The following is a 19,300-nucleotide window of genomic DNA, read 5'->3' on the forward strand; positions in this document are numbered from 1 at the left end:
GCAGCCGTTTCTTATAGAAACATAAACCAAACCATCAACCTCCCCCTCATCGAACCACCTTCTCCTCTTCCACCAGATGCAACATCTATGTAAATGCAAAGGAGAATTCCAGCCTCACTATATTCAGTTTGAGAAAGAGACCAGTGTAAGCCAAGAAACATAGGGGACACCCAAACCTTGCCGTGGCAAAATAATAGCCCAAAAGATTTTAATCGCTGTGTTCTGAACAGGTTTTGGAAACCAGAGAAAAATACTTCTATGGTTTTTATGTGAAGTTTAATGGCAAATTGATATGGAAAGACTCGTACTATATTTTTTGTCACCTATTTAAACACTACGGGTAATTTGAACTACGGCTTACTTAAAATGATGTTAAGATGAAATTCAATCACAAACATTTTTGGGATTAGGTTTATTACTAATCATAAATTAGTGTACATATTAGTCATTCATTTAATACTTAGCGTTTCAATTACCTACCTTTTGCCTATTGAAAGGTGAACATTTTGATCAAGACAAATGATTTCCCCGATGGAATTTTTGTGCATTTGTGGGTATTGACATTGGTAGTCTCTTTATTTAAAAAATATGCAAAATATAATTCAGTTTGGAGACAATGCTGATTCAATTGATCGTTTTGTGCATGGCTGTAGCTCTTAACTCTTATTCTGGTTTATTTGTACACTCTACTATGACTTAAGATTATGTACCAATGTAAATTTATATAAGGGTTTTAAAAGATTTCCAAATAACTATCCAAGTATTTCAAATTTATTTTAAAATGTAGTGAGAATAATTTTGAAATTGGTGTGAAATAATATTTGCATATTTTATTTCTATGGCATTGTAAAAATAACTTTTCATGCAAAAATATTAGTCATTACTTCCTATGAGTATCCATATATATACGTAATCAACAAAATGAGACGACATGATAATGAACTTTAAAAAATCAATACCTAATACATATATTAGTATAAAATCTTGAAAGAGTCATAAATTTAGACTTCTATGACGTTTTGATTTTTAAAATTCTTTGAAATAATTAAAAATTGTTTTTCAATATTCTTTTACTACCTAGGATAGGTTTTTCAGTCATAAAATTCTCTACTACTCTTTACTCTACAAAATACTTTACTACTGTTAAGGAATATACTCTCTGTGACTATGGTTGAAGTAATTTTTTATTTGCAGCTCTTGTTTACCATGTATTATATGAAAAGGTATTCAAGATGGAAGGAATAGATTTTGCTGTTGAGAAAATGCTTCATGATAAAGCAGTAAGGCTGAGGAGGGATTCTTGTATGACTCAGTGTAGTGCATGTTTGTCTGTAAGGTGGGTACAGGTTGGATTTTAATGAGAAAGCAAAGATGAAATTTACTCATGCAGTTGAATTTTTGTACGATTTCCTTGTATTGATTATTTTATTTATCATTTCAGGAAGCAGAATCTCAAAAATACAAATGAAGAAATGGATAAAATATATGAAGAAAAAATTGAAGACACAGCCTTGGAGAATAAATTATCTAGTGCATGGTATAATAATGCCAAAGAAATAATACTTCAGGGAATTATTCCTTTTCCATATAAAGTTGCAAAGGCTCTTGACTCTGAAATATTTCGCAACATTGAATTTGATGTTTGGAATGAGCAAAGGAAAGGTAAGCATTCTGATTTTTGTGAAGTTCCCTAAAATCACAGGAAGTGGGAGTAAGTTTTTATCGCTGGCAAAGGTGAGCCATATTCCTACCATGACCACCCGGGGCCAATCCACCTTTTGTGTTTTTCTTCTGCACTTTCGTATGCTTTCCCTTCTTAACTTTTTTCATATGACTGTATGAATGTTCTGATAATGTGCTTCTGTAAGGCCAGTGGTCAATTATAGGAAGTGGTAATTTATGGAAAATTTGAAAAGAGCCTAACCTTTAATGCAGCTACCTCATACTCACATTAAGATCTGACTTGTGAAAAATATATTACTTTTAATGAGTCAGGATTTCTGTAGGCCCTGCAGTTCCAATGAATAAATCCAAGTACTTGATAAGAATTGGCGTGGATATGCTTGAAATGTTGATGAAACCTTAGCACGGAGTCCAATATTATCCTAAGGTCCTTCGTGAATGTAACCTGTTACAACCTGTAATTCTCCATTTAGTTTGTTTTGAAAATTGTATTAATTTTTATTCTTGAATTCATATTTTTGGAGGGTGACACTTTCATTAATTTATTAAAGATTTTTATATCGTCAAGACATAACACATCCCCTAATATTCCAGCACACAATTTCTTGGAGTAACTTAGTCTATTGCTGTATCTTGGGAAAAGCAAATATGCAATTTGCCTGGTATATGCTATATGTTTTCTTATTAGGAGTATCAGGCATTGTGTAAGTACATAAGTACTTTTATCAATTTACTACAGCGAATTTCACTCTTGTTTTACTAGGGCAGATCCTAAATTAATGCACAATCATTTTTTTTCTCGCCTGGTATTGCAGCTGAAATGTTGAAATTTCTCTTCATTACAGTTTGGAGTTTGTACTATAGAGGGTATTTTGTTTTTATGTGCAGCTCCAGTGAGAAAGGCTGGAACAGTGAAACAAACGTGGCGCACATGTTACTGTTGTCCACCTGTGAAGAGCAGTTAAGTGTAAAGCAGACTCCCGATTATCCGGCTGTGGTTTATCCGGGTTGCAGATTATCCGTGCATGATTTTCACTGTCGCTCAATTTTTTCCGCTATCTTTATTTAAAAAATTGGACGCAAAATTATCAGACTCACTAGATTAATGCTAGGATACACCGGGCTTATTATTTCCGTTAGAATCCCCCTCGTAAAATGGAAGTGATCACGCGCTAGCTGCATTCACGGGAGCACCATGTTCCTGTTTTCTAAGCATCGCAGTGTGTGACTGCACTCCTTGATCACGGTTACACGTCGCGCAGCAGTTGCAACCCGGGCAACTTGTGCGAGAGGTGACCATGTGGTGTGGTGCCTGACAGTGTAGTTTCTGACGTCAAGCCGTGGTTTTGAAGCATTCGTGCAAACCACTTTTCTGTATCCGTGATCACGCAGCCACGGATGTGTGGTTTTTGAAACCAGGCCTTACATGGAGCATTAATAATATGAGTGAAATCATGTTATCGCCGCTAAAAAGATCGTGAACTGGCAAAGAAAGCTTTCAATGAGTCCGGGAAGCACTCTTAAACAACAGAATAACTGCGTAAGTAATGATATATTGTTTGTTTTACATAAATTATGAGCATTACAACACATGTAAGTGGAAGTTTGGGTTATCCGTGTTTTCCGATTATTCGTGCCGTCCCTCCCCATCGTTAGCCATTGGGATAATCGGGAGTGTACTGTAGTTCGATATTTGTGGGCCCAATATATTCAGCATTTTGTTTTGTTGTTCTTCCCCCGTGCAGATGTGGCTTAACGCATTCAAAAAAGCTAATAAGACTTATCACCAATGTTTCTAGCAGATCTACATGTTACCCTCTGTTTAAGAAGCTTCATATCTTATCAATTCCTTGCATGTGCATTCATATGGTAAAAATGTGCACAAAAAATAATACTTCTTCATATCCAATCGATGATTCATGCCGTCTTCATTACTCTAGATCTTGTAAAGATCTGCACAAACGGTTTGTTAGGAGCCATAATGGAGCCATAGGTCCAAAGTCCATGGGATTCACACTTTTTAATAATTTACCACCAGATTTGAAGCAAGTTAGTAAGATATTGCAGTTGAATAATAATCCACTTAACTTTCTTCATGCTAAGCTATGTTACTCTGTAAAGGAATTTCTGATTATGTAATTAGTGCTATAATATGTTTGTTAAATTTAGATCACCATTTTAATCTGTGCCGAAAAATGTGTTTGCAGTGGAACCTTGATCCATCATTTTTCAAGGGGGCGGGGAAAAAACGATGAATATGGAAATGATGGACAAGGTTGCCTATATCGCAGGAAACACAGGATTTCGGTAAGTTTCTGTAAAGGATTGGTCCCAGAATTTAGCTGTTTTCAGGAATGTTTAAATTTTATGGGAAAACTTGGGGCATATACTTGGTTGGACTAATATATCTCTTTCGAATGTCCGAAGGGAATACGATGCCTTGCTAAAAAAATGTTTTCACGCCGTCTTGGCATTTACTCTGTTATGATGGGTTTCTGTCTAGTGTAAAAATTCATATCTGTCGAATGCTATTTCAATTACTCATATTTACCGGGGCAGTGTGCATTTAATGGGTGAAAAAACAGTTTTCGCCAGGGCAGTGATTGACTGTATGCTGGAAAACTTATAATTCTTGCACCCCTCCCCTTTTTATTTAGTTGTGAGTGTTGTTTGAGTATGTGGGTATTGTATTTTCTTGTATATGAGTGTGTGTGAGAAGTGAGTTTGGACCTCGTGCAACGTTCCGAAGGCTGATGTGTGAGATGCTGACCCAGGAGAGAGCATTGTTTGTGAGCAGAAGCCACCGTCCTCCCCTCCCTTTCCCTGTCCTGGTGAGGAGTTCCAGAGAGAACGAGACATTCTGACTTCAGGACTCGGAGGCAGTGACTTCAACAGACTCTGGCTCCAGCAGTCTCGTTGGCTCAAGCCATTGAGCCACTCCGCAGTTGGACATATTACATTCTGGCAGCCACTTGTCTGGCAGAGACTCATCCAGTGGCCCACAATTTCTCAGCCGCTGTCAATTCCTGTCATAGAGAGAAAATGACTTCTTCTAACGGGATGTGTGCGAGTTGGCAAGAGGTTTGTCGGACATCATCACCTATCCCGTGCATTGAGATATCCTCATTGTAAGGTGTAGTGGCAGACTCCCACCTGTGAGTCTTTCCTCGTTTGAAGCTGATTTTCAGAAATGTGGACTTTGTCGGCCATCGTATAAAATTGCAAAAATTTGCTGTATGAGGGTTGAAAAGCTCTCTATACAAGGTGTACTTGGTGATATCACACATTGCTCTGACAGGTTTTTTTTTTAAGCTTCAGAGTTATTATAAATATTGAATTTGCTAACCAAAATATCTTTTTCACTTATAGAACTGCGGTGGGATGTGTGTGATCTGTTGAATGGTGGAGAATCAAGGGAACTGCGTGTTGGATCAAAGTGCCTAGTGCGGTTAGACTCATCACCTGGTAAAGAGCTTCATGCCCACATACAAGAGATGGCTCTTGAGAAGGGGCCGGTCCTTGTTTATGTGGAGGAATTGGCTAAAAAGTTAGTCCTGTCTTTAGTTAGTAAAAGTTACTCTCGATAATACACCACCAGTAAAGTACATGGTATAAAATGGTTCTAGGTTGGAGCCATTCAGAATTCCTTGGGTCAAAGAGAAAATTTTTGATAGGGCGTGAATAGTTAAATTTTCAAGGGCCTCTCTTTCCGATCCTAGCACACATTGATGTTCAGGACTTACCGTATATCTCCGGATATAGTCCCCCCTTTTTTTTCCAAAAATGGCCGAGGAAAAGTGGGGGGGGGGATTATAATCGAGTGTAATCCAATTTAGCATACTAAAGGTGACCATCAAGTTATAAATAACGGCATAATGGCTAATGTTCTCGTAGTCTTTCTATTTGAGTATATTTATGAGGATTATAATCGAAGATATGACTATATACTGCCACGTTTTACCGGAAATTAAGACAATTTTTGCCACAAATGTTGTAAAGATACGATTCTTCCGATTCAAATAGCATATTGAATACGCGTTTTCACGGAATCCATGGGGTAGCCGTTAATTTTTCTTGGAAAAGTATTGTTAGAATAATTCAATCGACACTGATCACTTTATGACGCAAAACAATAAATAATTAAAATCAAAACTAAACACACACTATCACACTAATCGAACACTAGAATTGAATCAATAGTATATGTACCCGTCGCTCATTTAATAGTAACACGATTTAAATCATTGCGAAAAATAAACAGATAAAGTAAACCTTTCGTGACGATTTCGCATTTCATTGCGGCCATAGCTACTATATGTCCATGTGCCCGTGCGGTTCGTGTTTACAACTACTGCCTTTACCGCCATCACAGAACAAGAATGCGCAATGGTTATGCATTTGTTTCTGAAAAGGCGCAATAATCAATGGCTTTAAACCAGAAGCGCCGGCATTACTGCATTTGATCGAAATCCAGCGACTCGGCATCGAAAGTGCGATCAATTTATGGAGGAATATCTTCAATTCGCCAGGGTAAGTAGGATCGATAAATTACGTCACATAATATTTCGCAATTATTTTCGCGATATTTATAGTAGAAAGATGAGGATCAATCCTGCAGCAGATTAGAAGCCATCAAAGATGGAGTTTCGATGCCAATGTAAACATAGCCGTTGCAGAATGCGCCATAAATCATAGTATTCATATGACGGCTGAAAAAATTTGGCGTGGAAAGAAAGTCTTTGGAAAGATTGCAAAGCGCTAATACATCGCGGAAGTCATTTCGGGGGTCTCGATGCGGCAGATTCATAGAATTAGAGGAAAATATCGTCGAATTTGTGCGCTAATGCAGAGCAGAAACTCTTTGTGTAACTTATGCAATGATTCGCAACGATGCATTGAAAATTGATAACATATTTTTTCAGTGTTTATGTTTGGTGGAAAAAGTTAATTTCTTAATTTTATTACTTTGATATTTGTAAGTCCTGTAGTTTAATTATTTTGCTTAGCAGGCATTAGATGGCAATATTTTTATAATATTTATAATTTATTTAACACAATTTTATTTAGATTTCCTAAATTCTTCTAGTCACTTGGATATGACATGACTTGCAATGGGTGTGTTACACTGGGTCTAAGGAAGTTTCAGGGCCAAATACAATACTCTTTATGGGCTTTATGTTAAAGCTTATATATTTACATTGTCTGTAGTCATTTGGAAATCAAAAATATTAATAATTTGCGAGTGTTTAAAAAAATACAATAGCCTTGGGTACTTGAAAAATTTTCTCATTACTTCATTACATCTGGTTAAGGAACTATAAATTACTGATACATGCAATGGATAACAACATATTTTAGGAATAGTTATTTTGTTGTGATGGAAAATGTGTGAACAGATTTGTTCTTATTATTCACAGAAAAAAATAGTTTTTATTGAGTCTAGAATCTTAACTTGCTAACCACAGAAAAACTGCCTTCCTTTGCATTTTAAAATTTTTCTCAAAACTGGGGTCTCAAAACTAGGGGGGGGGGACTATATTCAGAGGGGGACTATATTCGGAGATATACGGTACTACATTGATGAATAGATATTGATGATCAATGTTGATACGATGTGGCATTAAGGACCATCATTCGATGAATTTTGATGTTACCTTCTATGCAACGTAAAGGTTGTGTGGGTTCATCATCATCAATGTGGGTTCGGCATCAATGTTCCACTAGGGAAGAGGAAGCATATCTATGGGATCCCTATATATTCAGCATATAGATTATTAATTATTTTTGTTGGATAAATATGGCTAAAGCTTTTTTATTTGCTTAGATTACATGGGAAGTTATTTGTAAGTTATGTGCCTATGATGATTTTTCACTGTTCATATTTTTACTCTTGCTTATTTCCATATCAAAAGTTTCCCATTTGTTCCAAGAGCTGAAGTTCATGATCTGGGTACAATAGCAAACTGGGCATAGTATGCAGCAAAATAGTCTTTAAAAAGCTTGTGAAATTTTCTTGTTTATTACATCAAAATAAATATATCTCTCTTCCAATAATGTATTTGAAATTTATTTTTAAGGGGGTTTAAACTACAGAATCTAATGTCTTGGCCAAGAAATGATGTTGAGTATGAATGAAGTCATTATGAAATGGTATTAAACTGGGTAATGTTAAATAAGGGCCAACTGCATTGGATAAGTTCCATTGGATATACAGTTGATTTGAAATTCTTAATTTTTTGCTGGCATTGGAAACCTTTTTAGAGAGGTGACTTGCTGCTATCGTCCAGATAAAAGATAAACTTTTTGTCTCTTTGATTGTTCAGTCCCATCTCATGGCCTAATTCTTGATTTGATGAAAGATGGTTCTTGTGTTTAAGGTGCATCGTGCAATTTGAGACTCTGGAGCCACTACCCAGTGCGGTGTCGTCTCACTCCCTCTTAAGGTCTGAAAGAAGGCACTTCTGGTTAACTGAGAAGAGGCATGTCTCCAATGCCTGTCTTCAAAATGCTATGAGCATAGCAAATAGTAACAAACAATATGGATTCCACGCGTGGAGGCATTCATCAAATGGGAAAAACAGTAAGGGTCATGATGATAATTTGTGCTTAGAAAACTCTAATTATGTTGTCAGATGTTTTGAAAATGTTCCATCCCATAATGCACCCATGCAATGGGCAACTTTCCTGCATTAATTCTCAGCTGTTTTCATGGCATATGTACTGTGAACTTTTGATAATACGTAATCAGCAGGGCCAAAAAATTTACACTTAGCAATATTGAATTACTAGATCTTTGGCCTCCATTGTGAACTGTATTGCTGGATACTGGGAGTTGAGGTGCTTCAGGAATCTCAGCAGTTCTTCAGGTGCATGTGGCCAAATTACGAATGTGTCATCCACGTACCTTAGCCATCGCTTGGGTTTCTTTTCATGGATTCCAATCGCTATCGCCTGGGAGACAGGTGAGCCCATCGCCGCTCCGTCATTTTGTTCAAAGAAACTCCCATTCTACTAGAAAGTAGGAGTTCTCTATCAGTAGGCAGCACACCATCAGTTGGGGCTTATTTTCTGGAATTGCAAATGTTGTGAGCTCTCTTTTGATATCCCCCGATTCTTGAATTGGGACGTTGGTGAAGAGGGATGCAACATCTAAGCCAACTATGGTGTTGTTGGGCTGATGATAATCTTCTTCAATATTTCATTGAAATGGGTTGAGTCTCACACAAATGGCAAGGTATTTCTGAGGTAATGCTGAAGTGACTGTGCTAGGTATTTGGAAGGTTGATAAGTTGGTCTATCCATTTAGTGACTACAGTAGCCTCGTTATTATGAAGTTTGCGGGACCGAAAAAACAGAGGTTAGTAATAACGAAGTTCGTATGAATGTTTCTATTAGGAATTATCGAAAGAAAAAAAGAACATACTTTGTCAAAATTTCTTGTCTCTTCAATCTCCCACACTTAAAATCTTCAGAGGCAAGTGTATAATATATGCGATTTAATTATGCGCAAGTCCTCGATATATGAAGATGATGTGTTGCGAGACTTTGCTTGATAAACTTTTACAAGGCACCAAGGAGAGTGGTAATCCTGCAGAATGCAACACATTCATCACATCACAATAGGGTAGTTTCCTTCATCAAAGAAAATGAAATGCAATGATTGCGATTCCTTACCCACCATTAGTGTATTCATAATATACACATTACACCCATGTCTCGTATAGCGCAAGGGATGCGTTCCTTGGGGTCTTTGCGCTATACGAATTTGCGTTATACGAGAGCGTTTTAACATAGGGAAGATAGGGATGCGTTCCTGGCAGCATAGGTCTTTGGTATTGAATTTCCTCGAAAACATCTATATTCCCATAAAAACCCTTAGAAAACATTATTTCTATAAATATTTATAGTTTAAAACATCTTTAAAGGTAGTATTCACGCATTCAAAGACTTTTATTCACGTTAAAAAAAATTCTTACGTGCTTTCGAAATTCCATCCTGTCGTGCGGGTGGGCTAACATCTGCTATCTCAGGGGATCGTAATGCGTTGCCGGCAGTTGACGATTTTTCAAACTAGTCTAAAAACAACTGTTGTGTCACCCAGGCCCTTTTGTAGCTCATCGAAATGACAGGAAAATGCTACTTTAAATGCCATTTCATAGCTAGCGGAGTTTATGAATGATAAATCATTTTAATTTGAAGTCCTCCGAGTCATTAGCAGCTACGTGAAACAGTCCTTAAATGCCTTGAAACCTGACCCAGGTTTTCCTTCCCTGTAAATAAATGAACGAGAATGCATTCTTTTCCAAAAGAATAACGTCTCGTCAACACTAGATCTAGTTGAGGGGGAAAGGAGCCACTTTCAATAACAGCTTGGAGTTCATCAGAAAATTTGTGGTGGCTGCGCTATATCAACACTTGCAGATTCACCTGATATCGCCGCACTGAAAATACCTGCTTGCCGTTTAAATTCTGGAACCAACCGCTTTCACTTAATGTCTCGGAGCGATTACCACTCTCGTCTTTTTGTACTGATTCACCATGAACTTTCCGTATGTGTAGACCGCTTGGTTGAAGTTGGTTCGGCTGAGGTCACTGATATTTTAGCTTCGTCTTTATTCAGAATAAGGCATCGTGAGTTTAAACTTCCACGCAATATCGCTTTGACGCTCTCCATTTTCAAAGCAATTGACCTCTCTCAAGTCCTCTTCTAGGTTTATGGTTTTTCTTGATAAATTCTTGATTTTTCTACACGCATTCCTATTTTTTGCCATATTCTCTTGGTTTTTACTCTGTATGGCTCTATCTAAATCACCTTCTTCTGCTGAACTGTATTCCTGAGACGCAGAAGGCCTATGACTGCGGGGAGGGAACGAAGCCATTGTGTTTGAGACTCTATAGCGGACCCTTTTATGTGTTGATGCTATTCATGCGCAACTCGGCCACCGCTCCATTTCTCCCCCGTGAATACCGATGACCTTGAAGGCTTTAGCGTAGACAAGTCAATCGCCCGGTAACCTACGACGGCAAAAATACGTCTCAAACCGTATTGCTGAAAAAAAAACTCATTTCCACTAGCCCCACGCTTAATTAACGATCTAAATTATTTATTATCATTCTGTTAAGGAGACGAGATAAATCTTCGGTAGGCCGGCTATCTGGACCCAATGACGAGTAATACTTTTGGCAATTGCACAGCAATGAATTTCGATTAATATATAAACAAAAAAGAAGATTTGAGGCAAGAAATAATATTAATATGCGTAAATTGATAGAAATTACGTGTGTACTTAGCGCAAGTTCACGTTTTATCACGAGAGCGTTTAAAATTTTTGATTAGGCTACACTGCGTTGCAATGTTTCCCCGAGGAACGAATTTGCGCTATATCGAAATTGCGCTAATCGAAATTGCGCTATACGAGACATGGGTGTATTTGGTTTTAGAAATCCCAGTTTAGACAAATGGCAATGGTCAATTTTAACTTCATTTGAAAAAGGTCAGATTGGCGCCCATGCGATGCCACTCCACGTGACGTCACAGTGACCTAGTTTATATACGAGTAGATAGAAGTTTTATATCGTCTGAGATTACTAATGCATGCATGATGCACAGAGCTCAGGGAAACATCTCTTAATAATCACACATTAAAAATACCTAAGTTCGGAAAGTTTCCTTCGTTTGATAGGGGAATAATAATCCTTAATTAAGCCAAGCGCTACCAGCTATCAGGGTACTCAGCTACCTGCTAGAATCCCGCGTCGTATCAGCGCTCAGAGCCTCGCCCCAAGGTCACCTCACTTGCGGCAGCGGGAACCAGAACGACGTCACACGGGAGTTTTCCCAGCATTCATACTTAGCAGTTGCGTTTTCGAGTGCTTGAAAATTTTCACTTTTCATTTAATCGCGAAAAATAGATATCTTCATTTAAAAATCTAAAATGTGAAATTTGTACTCTAGGAGTAATAATTTGGGCAATAAAAAAATAATAGGAAACCACCCTGTTCGCTCACTATAGTGACGAATTTATCTAGCTAGCAGCATAGCCGGAAGTGAGCTTATTTTTTGGTTTTACTAACCTACTGTAAACATGATCAACAAACTTAACTAATGCTTGAAATACGTCATGTTTTGGGGCTGATTATTTGTTAAATATCGTGTAATTTAAAATTTTGCAATGTTGGTTTTTTTTGTGAGCGCTGAAAATTATACCTCAATTCGTTGCCCTTCTTTAGTTTTCGGGTTTCTTTCTTCACTGTATTTAAAACCATGTAATGCCGATATAGGAAAAAGACTTTTTTTAGTTTTAGAGCCAGAAATAGGTGAGCCATAAACAGAAATAAATATTAGCCTGAAAAGGAGAAAGGAAAAACAAAATAATGATCAAATTAAATTCTTCTCGGGTGTCTGTCCAGGTCAGGTGCTCCATCTACCCAGTGGCGTAGCCAGGAATTTCGTTCGGGAGGGGGTGGGTCCAAAACCAGGGTGGGATTTGTATTGAATGAAAATTAAACTATGCTTTGCCACATGAAATATTTGTTAGATCACTATCATGGTTTTGACGCTCTGCGTCATCCTCAGGCCCTGGCTTCCTCAGGCCTGAGGATGACACAGGGCATCAAAATCATGGTAGTGATCTAATAAATATATTATTTGGAAAAATATAGTTTAATTTTCATTCAATATGAATAAATTCCATAAGTAACGCCTCAAACCATCAACCAGGGTGGAAAATTTAAGAAAAAGAGGGTACCAACTAATGGGTTTTAAACGATTTGAACAGTTTTCATAATCAAAAAAACTTGATTTGTTAAAAAATTACTTCGTAAATTTATGATTTTACAATATTTTGTTTTCTTTCATGAAGGAAAATAATTGTTTTTATATTTTGGAGGGGTCTGGACCTCCCCCACCCACCTCTCTGGCTTCTACTTCTCACCGCATCTACCTTACCGCCAGCTATTCAATCAAAGACTTCTTCATTTTCATCAATGCCATTGATACCTACTGGGTGTGAGGTGCTGCTGTTATAAAACTGTCTCTCTTCTCAGCATACTTTCTATAGAAATTAGTTATTTGCTTTGTTCTTTCCATGCTGCTATTTATTTAACAATCATGGTGCAACTAACCTTCAGCATGAAAACTAAGGAAATCTTTTTTCTATATCAATGATACTTAGCATAATTTTCAATATGATGGAGAAAGAAACACGAAAACTATATGAGGTTAAGGCACATGCTGTGGGGTATCATTTTTGGGAATTCACATAAGTGAACCAATACTTCACTTAAATATCTTGAAAAATGATAAAACGTGTGTTTAAGAAAAAAATGAATGTGGATAATAACGTTTCACTCGTTATTTCTCCCATAAAGGAATATGCTTCTCCAGCTTTTCTCCGGTAGGAACCTTGCTCCTGTCAGTATAAAAGAAGAGAAATTTATTATATAGACATGGTACCTCACTCCCAGCATCAGTGGCTTTGATGACAAATAAAAAGTCTTCGTCCGCAAAGATGATGGAGCGCGGTAGCCGGATGGAGTGACTGAAAAGAATTAACGTTAAATATTCGCTGGTAGAAAATTATATCCTACGTAATTTATGATCGAAACTGAATCATGAAAATGACTTATCAAAAATATGTAAATTCACATGAAAATACGGAAGGAACTATAAATATTAACCTACAAAGGTTATTTTGGGAACTGGCTGTGACCCTAAGTTATCACTGAGCAATAAAGGGCATCACAAATGGCAGTTAGGTGGGATGCTGTTAATTTCGTAGATGTTGGAAAAAAAATCTATCTGCTACTATTGCTATCGGCTACTGTCCACTAAATTCTTAGATGAAAATCTTATACATAAATTTTCAAGTTGTTATTTGATTAAGTTTTCTAAAATGGACGGAAATTTCTTTAGCACTTAGATAGTTGATATCTAACAATAAAGAATGGGAAGTTTAGGTTCATGTGATTTTTAACTATCTTTCACAGCTTAAAATGAATAAGAAAGACATTTTTTTTTATTCCATCTTAAATAGCCACTGAAAACATTAAACAAGGCCACTAAAGACAGAAAAAGTGCAGTGGGATCTAGTAGTTTTTCGGGACTTACTAAAAAGGTTTGAAATTGCAGAACTCAATATTACGAAGTGCCTATTTTCGGCTCTCGCTGACTTCGTATAATCAAGAATTTACTTTATGTAGCATAGGCTTTTTGTAGGCAGCGGATGTTTTGCTTCGTATTAGCGAAACTTCATATTATCCTGGTTTGTAAAATCAAGAGTATACTGTTCTTGTTTTCCAGTTTTTGTTGTAGATACCTTACCATGAATTGATCTACAAGTTATTATTTAATTCATATCAATAATGCTTTATTGTGCAGTAAATTAAATTATATTTATTGTGTTTTACTCCACATTTTCAGGAATGAACTGTGGCAGATATGATCGCAAAGGAAATAGTGGATCAAACAAGGAAGGGCATCAATCTAAGAACTCTGGTAATAGGAATAAAGGACGTGGAACAGCAGAGCAGTATGTGGCATCTCCCGTGGTAGCATCGCAAATGCCTAGACCTGGATGTCAGCCAGGGTCACTCAATCAGGAGGAAAGGTTTGACATCATCTAATTACCTCCTATGGTAGATTATATGTGGCCTTAGTATAACGCTGACCTGTGAGTTTAACTTTGTGATCATTGCATAAAATTTTTGCTGCTGATTTTTCATACACAAGGCAACCAAAGTCACTACTCCATGCATACAAAATCATAATGTACTATATTACCTGTACTACATACACCAGGCATGCCAAATAATTACATTGGAACCAAAATCTATTGTTTTTCAAGGGGATGGACATAAAAAACTATGAATGCGGGAAAACGATCAATGGGAGAGCATTCGACTAGGTTGCCAATGTAAGGGATATGGATAGTAAGGATTCCAACAGGAATTTAGCTGATTAATGGAGTATTTTAATTTTATGGAAAAACTTGGGGCATATTGTTGAGTTGAATCATCTTTCAAACACCTTAAGGGTACACACCACCTCGCAAAAAAATGATTGCATTCCGTCGTGGTATTTACACTTATACGATGGATTTCTGTCTGGTGTATATACTCTAATATATATCGAACACCATTTCAGTGGCATGCCCATCTGATACATGCGGTCCTCGACTCTCGTACACTTGACTTTCGTACAGTTCGCACTTTCGTACGTTCCAAATTGGCATCTTTTACTTGACTTTCGTACCGTAAATTTGGACTTTCGAAGCAATTTGTTTATGAGCAATTTTTTAAAGACCCACAATGTTTACTGCGCATCTCAACATTCAACTGTTTCATAAAACAGTATATGCGGATAATACGAACGTGGGGAGTGTTGACTTCACTCAAGGCGATTTTTTTTGTATCTGCTCAATTTCTTCATTTGTAGTGATAAAAAAATGAGTGAAAAACGTAAGACTGGGGAGGTAGACATCAGTGGAAATAAGCGAAGGTCACATAAACTGAACACTATTGAGCAAAAGTTGAAAATTATTACACGTGCCGAAAGTGGGGAATCATTTGCTGCCATCGGACGTTCTTAGCAAATAAGTCGTTCTACAGCGTGCTTGATTGTGAAGGAGAAAGACAAAATTAGAGACCATGTAAGAAATGCTGGTAACATTTCGTCGACCATTGTTAGCAGACGGCGAGGTGTAGCAATGGAAGAGATGGAAAAATCTCTGACAGTTTGGATTGAAGGTCAACATCAAAAAAAAGTTCCCCTTGGTCTTGCAGTTATTCAAGCAAAAGCTCGCAGTCTGCATAAAGATAGGAAGCAACAATTGAGAGAAGAAGATGCTGATACACCGGAATTTCAGGCGAGCTAAGGGTGGCTCGACCGCTTCAAGAAAAGGGCGTTTTTGCATAATGTGAAATTCACAGGTGAATCTGCAAGTGCTAAAAGAAGAAGCAGCAACAGAATTTGTTAAAGTTTTTCTGAAATTGTTGAAGAAAAAGGCTATTCTGCTCATCAAATATTTGATGAGCAGAATAGCCTTCTTAGATAGATGAAACGCGATTATTTTGGAAGAAAATGCCTGATAGAACATATTTGGCGAAAGAAGAAAAAGTTGCTCCCAGGCATGAGGCATCCAAGGACAGGCTCACATTGCTTCTCGGAGGCAATGCATCCGGAGACATGAAGTTAAATCCGATGGTTGTTTATCACTATGAAAACCCAAGAGCACTGAAGGGGAAGAACAAGGGATTGCTGCCAGTAATTTGGAAGTCGAATTCAAATGCATGGGTGACCGGACCGATTTTACAAGATTGGTTTACCAGTTATTTTTACCAACAGTCAGGGTAATTGCCAAAAAAATTGTTTACCTTTCAAAATACAGTAAACTCTCGATTATGCTAAGTCAGTGGGACTGGAAAAATGGCACTTCGTAAAATCAAGTTTCGTAATTTCAAACCTTTTTCATTAGTCACGAAAAAATGTTCGCTTTTGTTTCCTCCGCCCTTTTTTGTCTTTAGTGGCCTTATTTAAATGTTTTAGGTGGTTATTCACGGTAGAATTCTTAGAAAAGGCTTTTTGTTATCGATTTATGCTGTGAAAGATCGTTAAATAACTATACCACCATAAAATTCCCATTTCTTGTACATACTTCAATATCAACGATCGCTTAATAAATTCCCGACCAGTTTAGAAAACGTAATCAAATAATGAATTGCAAAGTTTATTATAAGAATTTAATATTATAAATTTGTGGTTAGGAGCGAATAGCAACTATTAAGTACGCGTAAGATAGATATTTTTTTCCAACACCCACGGAATTTTAGCGCCAGCCGGCCTAACCATACTGTAAGGGCCTAACCGCCATTTATGTCGCCCTCTATCGCTCAGTGACGAGAAAAAAAAGAAAAATGAGGGCCTAAACCAGTTTCGAAAATAACCTTCGTAAGCTTATATTTCGAGTTACTCCATATTTTCAGCTGAGTGTGCTACCTTTTCAATTAGTTATTTTCATTGAGATTCAGTTACGATAATAAATTACGTAGGATATGATTATCTTCTGGCGAATATTTGAAGTACAGTGGAACCCCGATTTATCGTTCCCGCATTCATCGTTTTCCCGCATTCATCGTTCGCCGTCCCTGGTCCCAAAAAAGTCCCATAAAGACAATGTAATTTTTTCCCGCATCTATCGTTCCCCGAAGTATCGTTTTCCCGCATTTGTCGTTCGAAGATCACGGTCCCGATGTATTTTTTTCCCGCATTCATCGTTTGACAAAAATGAAACGACATATTTACGATGTGGCATTCGCGGATTCGACCGGCACATAGTATTAATCTTCCCCAAGAGATGGAAGCACCATAGTGCCCTCCGGAGCAGCTCGGGGCCGTGGGATTGTCTACGTTGCACAGTTCTCACCGTTCTCACAATCAGCTACCCCCCTCCCGTCAGCCCTTGTGCCCCACCCCCTCTGACTCTTTCTTCCTCTCTGAAACCAACCAAGAGGCATTTAACGACCCGGGTCACGTTTCGCGACGGGTTCGTGTTACGAAGGCCATAACTCATTAGCTCCGAAAGGAAATATCAAGTTACCCGAGAATGATAGAAAAGTATTTCACCCCTCCTCCTTTCGCTCCCCCTGACCTTTTTCATCTTCAAAGCTAACATTTCTGGAAGCCAATTGCTGTCTGAGTCACCTATTGGCCCCAAAGGTGAGTAACAAATGACTGGTAAAAGAGGAGGCAGACGAAACTTGATACCCTGGCATTTGAGCTTCTCGGCCATTGATCCAACATTTTTTTCCGTAAACAATATCAGATAACAAACTATGACTTGCTATAAATCTCTCTTGTCAGATTCACAAATAGAGGGATATCTCAGGATATTTTGTTACACACTTTGGTCGCGCTTCACCCTCGACAATCGGCTCAGCGTCAGTTCCGAACTTCACCTCGTACGAGTGGTTCCGTATTTTCCTGTGTTCGCTGAATTAAAGCCAGTGTTTTCTTTGAGGCTTTGCAAAGCCTGGTGTTATTTTTATTAGTTCAATTTTTATTCGTCTTCTGACCATGGCCGTCCCGATGAAGCAAAAGAGAACTTTGAAAGATCGTCTCAAAATAATTGAAGAAGTGGAAAAAAATCCAAGGGAAAAGCGAGTTGACATTGCAAAACGTCTCGGGTTGCCAGCAAGTACATTGAACTCTATAATGGCCAAGAAGAGTGAGATTCGAGAGCAAATAGACAGATGTGGAAGCGCATCCAAGAAGAGAAAGACTGGCAAGGAGTCTACATTTGCCGAATTGGAAACGGTGCTCTTCAATTGGTTCCAGCAGGCACGGGAGTCTAATATTCCCGTTGATGGAGTGATATTAAAGGAAAAAGCGAAGATTGTTGCCACCCAATTGAACGTCGAAAATTTTAAGGCTTCCAATGGCTGGATAAGTCGATTCAAAAATTGACATGGTCTTGTATTCAAGAAGCTGGCGGGAGAGAGTGCAGAAGTAAATGCTGAAACCACGGATGACTGGCTGGAAAGTCTGCCATCGATTCTGGAGGGCTACGATCCAGGAGATGTGTATAATGCGGATGAGACTGGTCTGTTTTTCAATGTGCTTCCTGATAGAACATTGGCCTATAAAGGAGAATGCTGCCATGGAGGTAAATTATCCAAAGACAGGCTAACGGTTTTGCTTTGCGTGAATAGTGATGGCAGCGACAAGCAAGTGCCGATTGTGATAGGGAAATCGCCAAAACCGAGGTGCTTCAAAAACGTAAGAAAATTGCCGACAAAATATTACGCAAACAGTAAATCATGGATGACAACAGAAATTTTTATTTCGTTCCTCCATGCATTAGACGCGCAAATGGGGGGGAAAAATAGAAAAATTATCCTCTTTGTGGATAACTGTGCGGCACACCCCAAAGACACGTCTTTTTTGAGGAATATTAGAGTGGTACGGTTCCCAGCAAACTGTACAAGTACGCTCCAGCCACTTGACTTGGGGATTATACGCAGTTTAAAAGCGTACTATAGACAACGCCTCGTACAAAAATCCATTTGCCGTATGGAGTCAGGAAAGGCAATGAAGAAAAAACTAAACGTACTTGAAGCACTCCACTATATTATGGCAGCATGGAAACAAGTGAGCCAGAACACAATTCAAAATTGCTTCCGTAAAGCTGGGCACAGATACCCGATTGATAATAATGAACTTGCAGATGATGATGTTGATGATTTTGGTCAAGAATGGGAAGAAATGTGTAGAGCCCAGAAATACGATTTTCAGAGCTACGTAGCAGTAGATCATCATGTGGTTACAAGTGGCACTGAAACCATTGAAGAACTGTGCGAAGCGCACACATCTACAGGGGCTGTAGAGGAAGAAGAGGAAAACGAAGTAGAAGTGATCCCAAGCTTTGTCGAGACTTACGAAGCTTTAGAAAAAGTGAAAGTGTTTTTCTATGCGCATAGTGGAAGCGACGAGGATCGTGAAAACATTTTAAGTCTCGAAAAATCATATTTTCGACTACGGCAGAATGCCGCTAAGAAACAGAAGACAATGCATGACTTCTTTCAAAAGCGTAGTGATTAAAATGTGAACAGTTTTAATAGT

The 19,300-nt window shown here is 38.0% G+C and overlaps 1 protein-coding gene across 1 annotated transcript in view; it reads left to right on the forward strand.

The window, feature by feature from the left end:
• LOC124163248 overlaps positions 1–19,300 on the forward strand; it is a 91,893-nt gene that overhangs the window by 11,369 nt on the left and 61,224 nt on the right. Inside the window, exons 5-9 of the mRNA XM_046540008.1 lie at positions 1,195–1,336; positions 1,442–1,662; positions 5,053–5,230; positions 8,061–8,263; positions 14,105–14,291. Coding sequence (XP_046395964.1) covers positions 1,195–1,336; positions 1,442–1,662; positions 5,053–5,230; positions 8,061–8,263; positions 14,105–14,291 — 931 coding nt within the window. The remainder of the gene's footprint in view (positions 1–1,194; positions 1,337–1,441; positions 1,663–5,052; positions 5,231–8,060; positions 8,264–14,104; positions 14,292–19,300) is intronic.

The sequence above is a fragment of the Ischnura elegans genome, chromosome 8 (genome assembly GCF_921293095.1).
Source record: "Ischnura elegans chromosome 8, ioIscEleg1.1, whole genome shotgun sequence".
Taxonomy (NCBI): domain Eukaryota; kingdom Metazoa; phylum Arthropoda; class Insecta; order Odonata; family Coenagrionidae; genus Ischnura; species Ischnura elegans.